Here is a 14,183-nt window from a genome sequence, read left to right on the forward strand (position 1 = left end):
AGGTTGATGTTTAGTGAATTTTAAAATTATAATCTATTTGACTTCATTGAAAGGATATCTGGTAACATTCTTTGAGGTCTTATATAAAATTGGGTATTTATATTCTCAGGCACCTAGAGAGGTTAACAGTCTAGAACTTATTTAAAATAATTCAGAGCTTGAGGCTTTCTGGTCTAATTAGAGTGATTTTGGGCAGCGAATCCATATTATTGGTATTTGTAGCTGCATATTTTCTGGGAAATGTTCTACTTTTCCCTTTTCATTAAGCATTTTTTCCCAGCAATCCTGGAGGTGGGGGTAGGGGTTGAGGTTGCTTGGTGATATTTGATTCATTTTTAAAGAAAACCTTTTTATTTTGAAATAATTATAGTTACAGGAAGCTGCAACGGTAACACAGTGAGGTCCATTGTAGTGTTTACCCAATTTCCTGCAATGGCCACTATGTAAATGAAGTACAATATCAAAACCAAAATGTTGACATTGTGGTGTGTGTGTAGTTCTATGCCATTTTATTGCGTGTGTATATGTAACCACTACCACAATCAAGATACAGAATTACTTTATCACCACAAGATCCCCTTTGTACTACCTAACCTTCTACCTAAACTACAGCAACCAGTAATCTGTTCTTCTCTATAATTTTGTCTTTTGAGAGTGGTACTGTATATGACCTCTTGAAAATAGCTTCTTTTCACCCAGCATAATGCCCTTGTGATTTATCTTAGTACTTATATGTATCAAAATTATTTCCTTTTGACTGCTTAAAAGTAGTATACCACATTAAGGATATGATACTTAATCCATCCAGGGAGTTTTAAACTTTAGCAATTATATTTTTCATTTTTAAAGATTCTATTTGGTTCTCTTTTAAATCTGTCTAGTCATTTTAAGTAGTTTATTTAGATACAGTTTGTTTAAGAATTCACCTGTTGAAGGACATTTAGGTTTTTTCCAGTTTTTGGATATTACAAAAAAAGCATTTGTGAATATTTGTGAATAGGTTTTTATGTGAATATATGTTTTCATTTCTCTGAGATAAATGCCCAGAGTGTGATTGCTGGGTCATAAAGCAAGTGTATGTTCACAAATGTGTTTTTCAAAAAAATTTAAAACACATTTAATATGAAAATATTATTATAAGAGAACCTCATAGATTTTTAACTTCACTTGTGCAAACTTTATCTTTAAAACATCTCTCTGCTATCCTATCCAACACCATTTTTTTGAGATTGAAAAAATACTTACAGTCAGTCATTTACCATAGGCTTGAGCATAGTCTGACAGTTAATGACAGTCACCTTAAAAGACATAATGGGCCCTGGCTGGGTGGTTTAGTTGTAAAGTGTCCACTTGGCATGCCAGAGATTGTGGGTTCAGCCCTGGTCAGTTCACATAGCAGAAGCAATCAATGAGTACACAACTAAATGGAACAATTAGGTAAAACAAAGAGTTTTACCTAATGTTTCTTTCTCCCTCTCCCTTCCTCTCTTTCTCTCAAACCAATGGGGGAAAAAGATAAAGGGCACTTCATTAACAGTACTTATCGGGTCCTGGCTGGTTGGCTCAGTGGTAGAGCGTCGGCCTGGCGTGCAGAAATCCAGGGTTCGATTCCCGGCCAGGGCACACAGGAGAGGCGCCCATCTGCTTCTCCACCCCTCCCCCTCTCCTTCCTCTCTGTCTCTCTCTTCCCCTCCAGCAGCCGAGGCTCCACTGGAGCAAAAGACAGCCTGGGCGCTAGGGATGGTTCCTTGGCCTCTGCCCCAGGCGCTAGAGTGGCTCTGGTCACGACAGAGCCACGCCCCAGATGGGAAGAGCATCGCCCCCTGGTGGGCGTGCCGGGTGAATCCTGGTGGGGCACATGCAGGAGTCTGTCTGACTGCCTCCCCGTTTCCAACTTCAGGAAAAAACAAAAAACAGTACTTATCGTCCACTTGTTCATCTCAGCAGAAATGTCAAGATATGCTAAGCCCATTAATACATTGTTGCACATATCTATCAGTCCACTTGGTATTTGATAACATTTTGCAATTCTGTCTTCACATTTATGTTTTCTTTAAGTTTTTAAACTGAATTGATTGGGGTGGCATTGGTTAATAAAATTATATAGATCAGGGTATATTGTATGGTGTGCCCACCACTCCAGGTTAAGTCTCCTGCAGTCACCATTTATCCCCCTTTGCCCTCGCCTACCTCCCCCCAACCCCCTTTCCCTCTGGTAATCACCCTACTGTTGTGTAAGAGGCTTTTTTTTTCTTACTAATCCCTTAATGTTTATAACCCAGCCCTGCTATCCTCTCCCTTCTGACAGCTGTCAGTCTGTTCTCTGCACCTGAGTCTGTTTCTATTTTGTTAGGTTTTTTTGTTTATTAGATTCCACATATATGAAATCATATGGTACTTGTCTTTCTCTGCCTGGCTTAATTTATTTAGTATAATACTCTCCAGTTCATCCATGCTGGTGCAAAGGGTAGGATTTCCTTCTTATTTTATAGCTGAGTCATATTCCACTGTATAAATGTACCACAACACCTTTTTTTGGGGGGTGAGAGAGACAGGAAGGGAGAGAGATGAGAAGTAGCAACTTGTCACTTTAGTTGTTCACTGATTGCTTCTCATACGTGCCTTGACCAGAGGGCTCCAGCCGAGCCAATGAACCTTTGCTCAAGCCAGTGACTTGGGGCTTCATACCAATGACCTTTGGGCTTAAGCCAGCAGCCGTGGTATTATATCAATGATTTCATGCTCAAGCTGGCAACCCTGAGCTCAAGTTGGTGAGCCTGCACTCAAGCAAGCAACCTCAGGATTTTGAACCTGGGTCCTCAACTGTCCCAGGTTGACACTTTATCCACTGTGCCACCATCAGCCAGGAGTCCAACTTTTTCTTTCTCCAGGTTTCTTTGATTATTGGGTTCCACATTAATTTTATGATTATTTATTCTAGTTCTGTTAGAAATGCCAGTGGTATTTTGACAGGGATTGCACTGAATCTGAAGATTTGAGTAGTGTGGACATTTTAAATATGTTAATTCTTCCTATCCATGAGCACAGTGTATACTTCCATTTATTTGTATTAATATCTTCCCAATTTCTTTCTTCAATGTCTTATAATTTTCTGAGTATAGGTCTTCTTACCTCCTAGGTTAAATTTTTTAAAATAATTTTTATAAACTAGAATTCAACTGCAAAAAAGAGGGGGGAAACCCACAAAAATGTGGAAACTAAACAACATACTTCTAAAAAATGAATGGGTCAAAGAAGAAATAAGCGCAGAGATCAAAAGATATATACAGACAAATGAAAATGAAAATACGACATATCAGAATCTCTGGGATGCAGCAAAAGCAGTAATAAGAGGAAAGTTCATAAAATTGTGTTGTATTTTATCGCTTCAGGCCTATATGAACAAACAAGAGAGAGCCCAAGTAAACCACTTAACTTCACACCTTAAGGAACTAGAAAAAGAAGAACAAAGACAACCCAAAACCAGCCGAAGAAAGGAGATAATAAAAATCAGAGCAGAAATAAATGAAATAGAGAACAGAAAAACTATAGAAAAAATCAATAAAACAAGGAACTGGTTCTTTGAAAAGATCAACAAATTGACAAACTCTTGGCAAGACTCACCAAGGAAAAAAGGCACAGGACTCAAATAAATAAAATCCAAAATGAAAGAGGAGAGATCACCACAGACATCATAGATATACAAAGAATTATTGTAGAATACTATGAAAAACTATATGCCACCAAATACAACAATCTAGAAGAAATGGATAAATTCCTAGAACAATACAAACTTCCTAGACTGAGTCATGAAGAAGCAGAAAGCCTAAACAGACCAATCAGCAGGGAGGAAATAGAAAAAACTATTAAAAACCTCCCCAAAAATAAAAGTCCAGGCCCAGACGGTTATACTAGTGAATTCTATCAAACATTCAAAGAAGACTTGGTTCCTATTCTACTCAAAGTCTTCCAAAAAATTGAAGAAGAAGCAATACTTCCAAACACATTTTATGAGGCCAACATAACCCTCATACCAAAACCTGGCAAGGATGGCACAAAGAAAGAAAACTACAGACCAATATCTCTAATGAATACAGATGCTAAAATACTAAACAAAATACTGGCAAACCAAATACAACAACATATTAAAAAAATAATACATCATGATCAAGTGGGATTCATCCCAGAATCTCAAGGATGTTTCAACATACGTAAAACAGTTAATGTAATACACCATATCAACAAAACAAAGAACAAAAACCACATGATCTTATCAATAGATGCAGAAAAGGCTTTTGATAAAATACAACACAATTTTATGTTTAAGACTCTCAACAAAATGGGTATGGAAGGAAAATATCTCAACATGATAAAGGCCATATATGATAAACCATCAGCCAACATCATATTAAATGACATAAAACTGAGGACTTTCCACCTTAAATCAGGAACAAGACAGGGTTGTCCACTCTCTCCACTCTTATTTAACGTGGTGCTAGAAGTTCTGGCCAGAGCAATCAGACAAGACAAAGAAATAAAAGGCATCCATATCGGAAAAGAAGAAGTAAAGGTATCACTTTTTGCTGATGATATATGATCCTATACATCGAAAACCCAAAGGACTCCACAAAAAGATTATTAGAAACAATAAACCAATACAGTAAGGTCGCAGGATACAAAATTAACATACAAAAGTCCATAGCCTTTCTATATGCCAACAATGAAATATTAGAAAACAAACTCAAAAAAATAATCCCCTTCACGATTGCAACAAAAAAAATAAAATACCTAGGAATAAACATAACAAAGAATGTAAAGGACCTATATAAAGAAAACTAGAAGGCATTGTTAAGAGAAATAGAAAAAGACACAATGAGATGGAAAAATATTCCTTGTTCTTGGATAGGAAGAATAAATATAATTAAAATGGCCATATTACCCAAAGCAATATATAAATTTAATGCAATTCCCATCAAAATTCCTATGACATTTTTTAAAGAAATAGAACAAAAATCATCAGATCTATATGGAACTAAAAAAAACCCCGAATAGCCAAAGCAATCCTAAGGAAAAAGAATGAAGCTGGGGGCATTACAATACCTGACTTTAAATTATATTATAGGGCCACGATAATCAAAACAGCATGGTATTGGCAGAAAAATAGACACTCAGACCAATGGAACAGAATAGAAAGTCCAGAAATAAAACCACATATATATGGTCAAATAATCTTTGATAAAGGGGCCAACAACACACAATGGAGAAAAGAAAGCCTCTTCAACCAATGGCGTTGGGAAAACTGGAAAGCCACATGCAAAAGAATGAAACTCGACTACAGCCTGTCCCCGTGTACTAAAATTAATTCAAAATGGATCAAAGACCTAAATATAAGACCTGAAACAATAAAGTACATAGAAGAAGACATAGGTACTAAACTCATGGACCTGGGTTTTAAAGAACATTTTATGAACTTGACTCCAATGGCAAGAGAAGTGAAGGCAAAGATAAATGAATGGGACTACATCAGATTTAAAAGTTTTTGCTCAGCAAGAGAAACTGACATCAAAATAAACAGACAGCCAACTAAATGGGAAATGTTATTTTCAAACAACAGCTCAGATAAGGGCCTAATATCCAAAATTTACAAAGAACTCATAAAACTCAACAACAAACAATCCAATAAAAAAATGGGAAGAGGACATGAACAGACACTTCTCCCAGGAAGAAATACAAATGGCCAACAGATATATGAAAAGATGCTCAGCTTCATTAGTTATTAGAGAAATGCAAATCAAAACTACAATGAGATACCACCTCACCCCTGTTAGATTAGCTATTATCAACAAGACGGGTAATAGCAAGTGTTGGAGAGGCTGCGGAGAAAAGGGAACTCTCAACCACTGTTGGTGGGACTGTAAAGTAGTACAACCATTATGGAGGAAAGTATGGTGGTTCCTCAAAAAACTGAAAATAGAACTACCTTATGACCCAGCAATCCCTCTACTGGGTATATACCCCAAAACCTCAGAAACATTGATACGTAAAGACACATGTAGCCCCATGTTCATTGCAGCACTGTTCACAGTGGCCAAGACATGGAAACAACCAAAAAGCCCTTCAATAGAAGACTGGATAAAGAAGATGTGGCACATATACACTATGGAATACTACTCAGCCCTAAGAAATGATGACATCAGATCATTTACAGCAAAATGGTGGGATCTTGATAACATTATATGGAGTGAAATAAGTAAATCAGAAAAAAACAAGAACTACATGATTCCATACATTGGTGGAACATAAAAACGAGACTAAGAGACATGGACAAGAGTGTGGTGGTTACCAGGGGTGGGGGGAGGGAGGATGCAGGAGGGAGGGAGGGAGAGAGTTAGGGGGAGGGGGAGGGGCACAGAGAACTAGATAGAGGGTGACGGAGGACAATCTGACTCTGGGCGAGGGGTATGCAACATAATTTAATGACAAGATAACCTAGACATGTTTTCTTTGAATATATGTACCCTGATTTATTAATGTCACCCCATTAACATTAATAAAAATTTATTTAAAAAAAATAATAATTTTTATTTTTCAAGAGAGGGTGAGAAAGACAGGAAGGGAGAGAGAGTGAGAAGCAGCAGCTCATAGTTGCTTTCACTTTTGGTTATACTTTGATTGCCTCTCATACATGTGTTGATCCAGATTGTACCTTGGGCTCAAGCTGGCAAGCTTTGGTATAGTGTGGATGATCCCTCTGCTCAAGCCAATGACCTTGCACTGACGGGCCCCACTCAGAGCTAGCAATCTCGGGGCTTCAAATCGGGGATCTCAACGTTCCAGGTCAATGTTTTACCTACTGTACCACCACCTGTCAGGAGTTCTGGCTTAAATTTATTTATTGTTTTGAAGAATTGTAAATGCAATTGTTTTTTTAACGTCTTCGATAGTTTGTTGTTGATGTATAAAAATGCAATTCATTTCTGATTATTAATTTTATATTCTGCTACTTTACTGAATTCATTTACCAGTTCTAGTAGTTTTATGGTGGAATCTTTGGGGTTTTCTATATATAGTATCATGTCATCTGCAAATGATGACAGCTTTACTTCTTAGTTTCCAATTTAGATGCATTTTATTTCTTGTCTGATTGCTGTAGAGAGGACTTCTCATATTATGTTTAATAGAAGTAGTTCCTGATTTTACAGAAAACATCTTTAGATTTTTCCCATTATGATGTTAGCTGTGGTTTTGTCACATGTGCCTTTATTATGTTGAGGTATGTTCCCTCTATCCCCACTTTGCTGAGAGTTTTTATTATAAGTAGATGCTGGACTTTGTGAAAAACTTTTCTGCATCTATTATAATTATATGATTTTTATCCTTCACTTTGTTTATGTGGTGTATCATGTTAAGAGATTCGTGGATACTGAAACAATCTTGCACCCCAGGAATAAATACCAGTTGATCATGGTGTATGACTTTCATAATGTATTGTTGAATTAGGTTTGCTAACAATTCCAGTGCCATGCGGACTTTTCCTGTGGGGAACTTTCCTGGACTCCTGCTCCCTGTGGTGGCTCCTAACAGACTGAACTGTGGTTGGGTTGCATTTTTCGGGGATTTGGCATGGTGATGGGGCCAACTTGGACTTGGGGAACATGTTAAGGACACTACTCATTCATGGATTCTTGCTGTATTGGCCAAGAGTTTGCTTAAAGGCTGTTAATCACTGTAAAAAAAATAGAGGACTGGATAAAGAAGATGGGGCACATATAAAAAAAAATATATTGTGTTGAAGATTTTTGCATCTATGTTCATCAGGAATATTGACCTATAATTCTCTCTCTTTTTTTTTTTTTTTTTTTTTTTGTAGTATCCTTTTCTGGTTTTGGAATCAGGGTGATACTGACCTCATAAAAATAAGCTTGGGAGCCTTCCTTCCTCTTCAGTTTTTTTAAATAGTTTTAGTTTAAGAATGATAGATGTTCATTCCTTTTAAAATGTTTGCTAAAATTCACCTGTGAAGCCATGTGGTCCAGAACTTTTGTTTGATGGGAGTTTATTTTTTTTTAATATTTTATTTATTGATTTTAGAGGGAGAGAAGAGAGATAGAAAGCGGGGAGGGAGGAACCGTACGCATCAACCTGTAACAGTTGCTTCTCGTATGTGCCCTGACCAGGCAAGCCCAGGGTTTTGAACCAGCAAACTCAGCATTCCAGGTCGATGCTTTATCCACTGCGCCACCACAGGGCAGGCAGCTGTTGTTTTTTTTACTATTGCTTCAATTTTGTTAGTAGTTATGGGTCTATTCAGATTTTGTTTCTTTCTGATTTGTTCTTTAAAGGTTGTATGTTTCTAGGAATTTGTCTACTTCTAGGTTGTCCAACTTATTGGCATATAATTGTTCATAGTATTTCCTTAAAATGCTTTGTATTTCTGTGGTATCAGTTGTCACTGCTCCTCTTTTATTTCTGTACTTATTTATTTGGATCCTCTTTCTCTCTTTTTTGATGAATCTGATTAAAAGTTTATCAATTTTGTTTATCTTTTCAAAAAAAACGCTGCTCTTGGTATTGTTGCTTTTTCCTATTATTTTCTTTAAGACCCTTTTATTTCCATTCTCATCTTTATTATTTCCTTACTTCTACTTGTTTTGGGCTTTATTTGTTATTTTTCTAGTTCTTTAGATGACCAGAAGTTTATTCCAGCTTTCTTTTTGTAATTACTTTTTTTGTGTGACAGAGAGGGACAGATAGGGACAAACAGACAGGAATAGAGAGAGGAGAAGCATCAATTTTTCATGGCAGCACCTTAGTTGTTCATTGATTGCTTTCTCATATGTGCCTTGACTGGAGGGCTACAGCAGACCGAGTAACCCCTTGCTCAAGCCAGCGACCTTGGGCTCAAGCTGGTGAGCCTTGCTCAAACCAGATGAGCTCGTGCTCAAGCCTGTGACCTCAAGGTCTCAAACCTGGGTCCTCTGCATCCCAGTCCGACGCTCTATCCACTGTGCCACCACCTGGTCAGGTTATTCCAGTTTTCTTTTGATTCATATTGCCATAGTGTAGCTTTTCCCATCCTTCTGCTTTGAACATAACTCTATCATAGTTGAACTATGTATACATGAGCTATATGCTGGATCATAAGTCTGACTCATTCTTAGAATACAGTCCTGAAGCTCCAGTTTTATGGGAGTCTCCCCACATTACACTTGAGCAGGCTTTGTTCTTCAACCCTCTCAAGGCCCATGAAACTACAGAAATCAATATTCAATGTTACCAATTTGGTAAAGACCCTGAAGGTGAATGCCAACTTTGGTTATTCAAGTTTTTATCCTCACATTCGGTCCTTGACCTATGTATTTTATCCCCTTCCAATAGTTTTAAGTGAGAAGGTTGGTGGGTGCATCTAATCAATCATGTTACTAGAGAGCCAACTTAATCCTCAAAACAATTCTCTGATAGGTATTATTACTCTCTTCCTATAGATCATGATAATGTATGACATTGTGAGAGATGATATAAAATAGTAGAAACAAATGAGTTTTGAGACTGGCTGCCCTGGGCTTGAATTTTGACCCCTTACCTAGTTTGCTCTGTAATTTTGGGCAATTTATTATATCAACCTCTTTTTATTTTTGGAGTTTTGGGCATTTGCCAAATTCAGGCGATAGAATATCTGAATCTTAAATCCCTTGTATATACTGTATGCATCTATCCCAGAGGAAACAGAAAGTAATACCTGACAGGAAATGTTTTTCCACAGCTTCTCTATAAAATCATTACTTTTCTTCTTTTTATATTAGGATTTTATCTAAAGAGATCACTGACAAGAGACTGCTTTTCCATGTTGACTTTGCACCTCTATTTCCTGCCTTAACCAGTCTTCTAATTCTGTATTCTTTTCAAGCATGATGAGCAATTATATTTGATCCTCCAGTGATCTGAGGGAGTTTTCCTCTCCAGGAAGTGTGACCTTTCCCTATTTCTTGGAATTCTTTAGTCAACCATAATCATCACTTTCACTTGGTGCATTTCTGCAGGCAGAGATCTAAATTCAGTCAGTGACTCCTTCCTTGGCAGCATCTCACTCCTGAAGACTGTCATTGTTAGCAGATTCTTCTTTATGTGACCATTGTAATTCTTTCTTGAGATCATATTTCTTCCTACTTTTATTTCCTTGAAATATTTTGTTACTTCCTGGTATTGTTTCATCATTAAAAGGGCCATTTGTTTCTATATCCAATCTTGGCCTTTTTCTAATATTGCCATCTTTCTCTTGTTTTTGAATTTTCACTTCCATTTTTAACCCTGGTTTTGTATTCTTAAATAATTGTTCCAATACTTCATTTTTTAATTTTTTAATTATTTATTTAATTTTTTTAACGCGAGTTCTTTTTTTTAAATTTTTATTTATTTATTCATTTAAGAGAGGAGAGGGAGAGACAGAGAGAGAGAGAAGGGGGGGAGGAGCTGGAAGCATCAACTCCCATATGTGCCTTGACCAGGCAAGCCCAGGGTTTCGAACCGGCGACCTCAGTATTTCCAGGTCAACGCTTTATCCACTGCGCCACCACAGGTCAGACTTAATTTTTTTTTTTTTTTGTATTTTTCTGAAGTTGGAAACGGGGAGGCAGTCAGACAGACTGCCGCATGCACCCGACCAGGATCCACCCAGCATGCCCACCAGGGGGCGATGCTCTGCCCATCTGGGGCGTTGCTCTGTTGCAACCAGGGCCATTCTAGCACCTGAGGCAAAGGCCATAGAGCCATCCTCAGTGCCCGGGCCAACTTTGCTCCAAAGGAGCCTTGGCTGCGGGAGGAGAAGAGAAAGACAGAGAGAAAGGAGAGAAGGAGGGGTGGAAAAGCAGATGGGCGCCTCTCCTGTGTGCCCTGGCCAGGAATCGAACCCATGACTCCTGCACGCCAGGCCGACGCTCTACCACTGAGCCAACCGGCCAGGGTTTCTAATACTTCATTTTTTTATTGCTTTCTTTTTTTATTTAGAAAATTACATTTAACAGGGTAACATTGATGAGTAAGAGTACATAGGTTTCCGGTAAACATTTCTATAGCATTTGAACAGTTGATTATGTTGTATACCCATCACCCAAAGTCAAATCATTTTCTGTCACCTCATATTTGTCCCTCTTTATACCCTTCCTCTATCCCTCCCCCATGTCCTCCACCTTCTAGTAACCACTGCACTTTTATCTATGTCCATAAGTCTCAGTTTTATATCCCACCTGTGTATGAAATTATACAGTTCTTAGCCTTCTCTGATTTACTTATTACAGTATAATGTTCTCAGGGTCCATCCACGTTTGTCGTAAATGACACTATATTATCATTTCTTATGGCTGAGTAGTATTCCATTGTATACATGTACCACATCTTCTTTATCTAATCCTCTATAAAAAACACTTTGGTTGTTTCCATGTCTTGGCCACTGTGAAGAATGTTGCGATGAACATGGGGGTGCATGTGTCTTTACATACCAACGTTTTCTAGTTTTGAGGGTATATACCCAGTAGAGGGATTGCTGGGTCATGGGTCATATGCTAGTTCTATTTTTAAGAATAGGGCCTGAAACATGGTTAGTGCTCCCAAACAGTAGCTGTTGTTATTCCCAAAGTAATAGATTGTTATCTACTTTTTTTTTTTTATTCAGTGAGAGGAGAGGAGGCAGAGAGACAGACTCCTGCATGAGCCCTGACCAGGATCCACCCAGCAAACCCACTAGGGGGCAATGCTCTGCCCATCTGGAGCATTGCTCTGTTGCTCAGCAACTGAGCTCTTTTTAGCACCTGAGGTGGAGGCTATGGAGCCATCCTAAGCACCTGGACCAACTTGCTCCAAGCAAGCCATGGCTGTGGGAAGGGGTAGGGAGAGAGAGAGAGAAGCGAGAGGGGGTGGAGTGGAGAGGCAAATGGCCGCTTCTCCTGTGTGCTCTGGCCGGGAATCGAATCCATGACTTCCACATGCCGAGCAGACGTTCTACCACTGAGCCAACCAGCCAGGGCCTTGTTTTCTACGTTTTTAAATTTATCCCGCTAGTTTAGCCAGTGAACAATTGGTGCCCCTTTGTATACTAAAGAAGATACATGGCAGTCAACCTGTTTAATACTAAACAGGGCATTAAATTTAAAAGGACATAGCCTGACCAGGCAGTGGCGCAGTGGATAGAGCATCGGACTGGGATGCAGAGGACCCAGGTTCGAGACCCCGAGGTCGCCAGCTTAAGCGTGGGCTCATTTGGTTTGGGCAAAGCTCACCAGCTTGGACCCAAGTTCGCTGGCTTGAGCAAAGGGTTACTCGGTCTGCTGAAGGACCACAGTCAAGGCACACATGAGAAAGCAATCAATGAACAACGAAGGCGTCACAACGAAAAACTGATAATTGACGCTTCTCATCTCTCTCTGTTCCTGACTGTCCCTATCTATCCCTCTCTCTGTCTCTGTTAAAAAAAATTTTTTTAAAGGACATAAGTTGATTACCTACAGCCAGAAGCTTATTATTTAAGATAAGCAATTCTGTCACATAGCTGACCTTATTCCACATGAGTCTCAAAAATGACAGAGACACTTAGATCTGTCATGCTAAGGACGTCAAAAGGTTCGAGTATCTTGACATGTATAACCAGAGAAAGTCTCTGTTTCTGCTTTAGAAGATAATTTTGTCTCTTCTACAAAGGAGGAAAAAATACAGACAAGAAAAAAAGACATTTCCTTTTCACTGGTTTGTAAAGACCTCTTGTTCAAATCATAATACAAAGATATAAATAAATATTATAAAAGGGCTCCCTTCTCCAATAATTAGGGGAAAAAATGGTATCAATAAAATTCAAACTGTAATTACCTTCTTCTTCTGTTCTTCCCCAGCCACCTATAATGCACTTTGTGTTTCGATCCAGGTTTTGGGAAACATTAAAAGGTAGACAAATAGGTTGAATATAGTCATTATACCTCACTGCTTCTTTTAAATGAAAGAGTGCAATATCATTTTCGTAAGTTTCTAAATTGAAGTGTGGGTGGATGATGATTGCTTTAACTTTTATAATCTTGGTGTGTGGTTGCCTCCCAGCTATATTATTAGTTCCAAGCACAGCTCTCCACACTAAAGGTTGTCTGAAAGAAAGTAAATATTCTTATTATAAACACATTTATTTAAGTAAATATTCTTAATCTCCCATTACTTTTTGTTTTTCCCATGTTGATTAATAACCAAAAAAATTAATCCTAATATTATGTGACATAAAGTCACATCTAATAAAACCTAAATATCAAGATGTAAGAAAAAAGAAAAAGATCTATGGAACGGAAAGTCCAAACACAGACTCAAGTACATGAGAATTTATATGATTAAGGCAGTACTTCTTACTGGTGGGTGTAGTATGAATTAGTAAATGGTATTGGTATAACCAGCTAACTAGTTTGTAAAGTGAAATCTCTGAAAAACACTAAACACTAAAATAAACTCAAAAAGAATTAAATATATAAACACAAAAATATTTTTAATAAAACTATCTTTTAGAGATTCATAAAGTGTTGTGTCTGAGATTTACTTCAAAATAGTTGGAGAGGGGAGTTGGTAAGGATGAAGAAGAAACAAGATCAGGCATGAGTTGATAACTTGAAGCTGGGTGATTGGTATATGGGAATTCACTTAATTATTCCCTTTACTTGTGTAAAGTTTTGAAATTTTATAATGAAACTACTTGGATATTAAATTAGTATAAAAATTATAAAAATGAAATCTGCAAGAAAATATAGATGAATACATAACATTGAACTGAGGAAGGACTTTATAAAGCATGACACTAAATACAAAAACAAGAAGCAACTAATAGATCTTGACAGTCTTAAAAAGGAAAAAAGAAAAACCTAAACCAAACCAAAAGATGTTCTGTAGGTAAAAAATCAACAATTAATACCCAAGCATTTTATAGTTGTTAAAACTGTGATTGGATTGGAAGGACTTGTACTTTTTATGTAGTTGTTTACAAATGCTGAAATTCTTTTTCACCCTTCAAATTGGTAAAGTTTGTATATGGGTGTGTGTTGTGCACATGCATGTGAGAATGCATATTTGATGATAATGCTCACTACAGATAGGAGTCAGAATAACAAAGGGACTCCTATTCATTGTAGAAAGTATTAATAGATGAGCACTTGGGTAGCCTGTTT

The 14,183-nt window shown here is 37.7% G+C and overlaps 1 protein-coding gene across 1 annotated transcript in view; it reads right to left on the reverse strand.

Annotated features, from left to right (window-relative positions):
- Nucleotides 1–14,183, reverse strand: part of TMPRSS12 (transmembrane serine protease 12) — a 50,436-nt gene that overhangs the window by 12,299 nt on the left and 23,954 nt on the right. Inside the window, exon 4 of the mRNA XM_066254386.1 lies at nt 12,856–13,124. Within this exon, the coding sequence (XP_066110483.1) occupies nt 12,856–13,124 (269 nt within the window). The remainder of the gene's footprint in view (nt 1–12,855; nt 13,125–14,183) is intronic.

The sequence above is a fragment of the Saccopteryx bilineata genome, chromosome 2, assembly GCF_036850765.1.
Source record: "Saccopteryx bilineata isolate mSacBil1 chromosome 2, mSacBil1_pri_phased_curated, whole genome shotgun sequence".
NCBI classification, from domain to species: Eukaryota; Metazoa; Chordata; class Mammalia; order Chiroptera; family Emballonuridae; genus Saccopteryx; species Saccopteryx bilineata.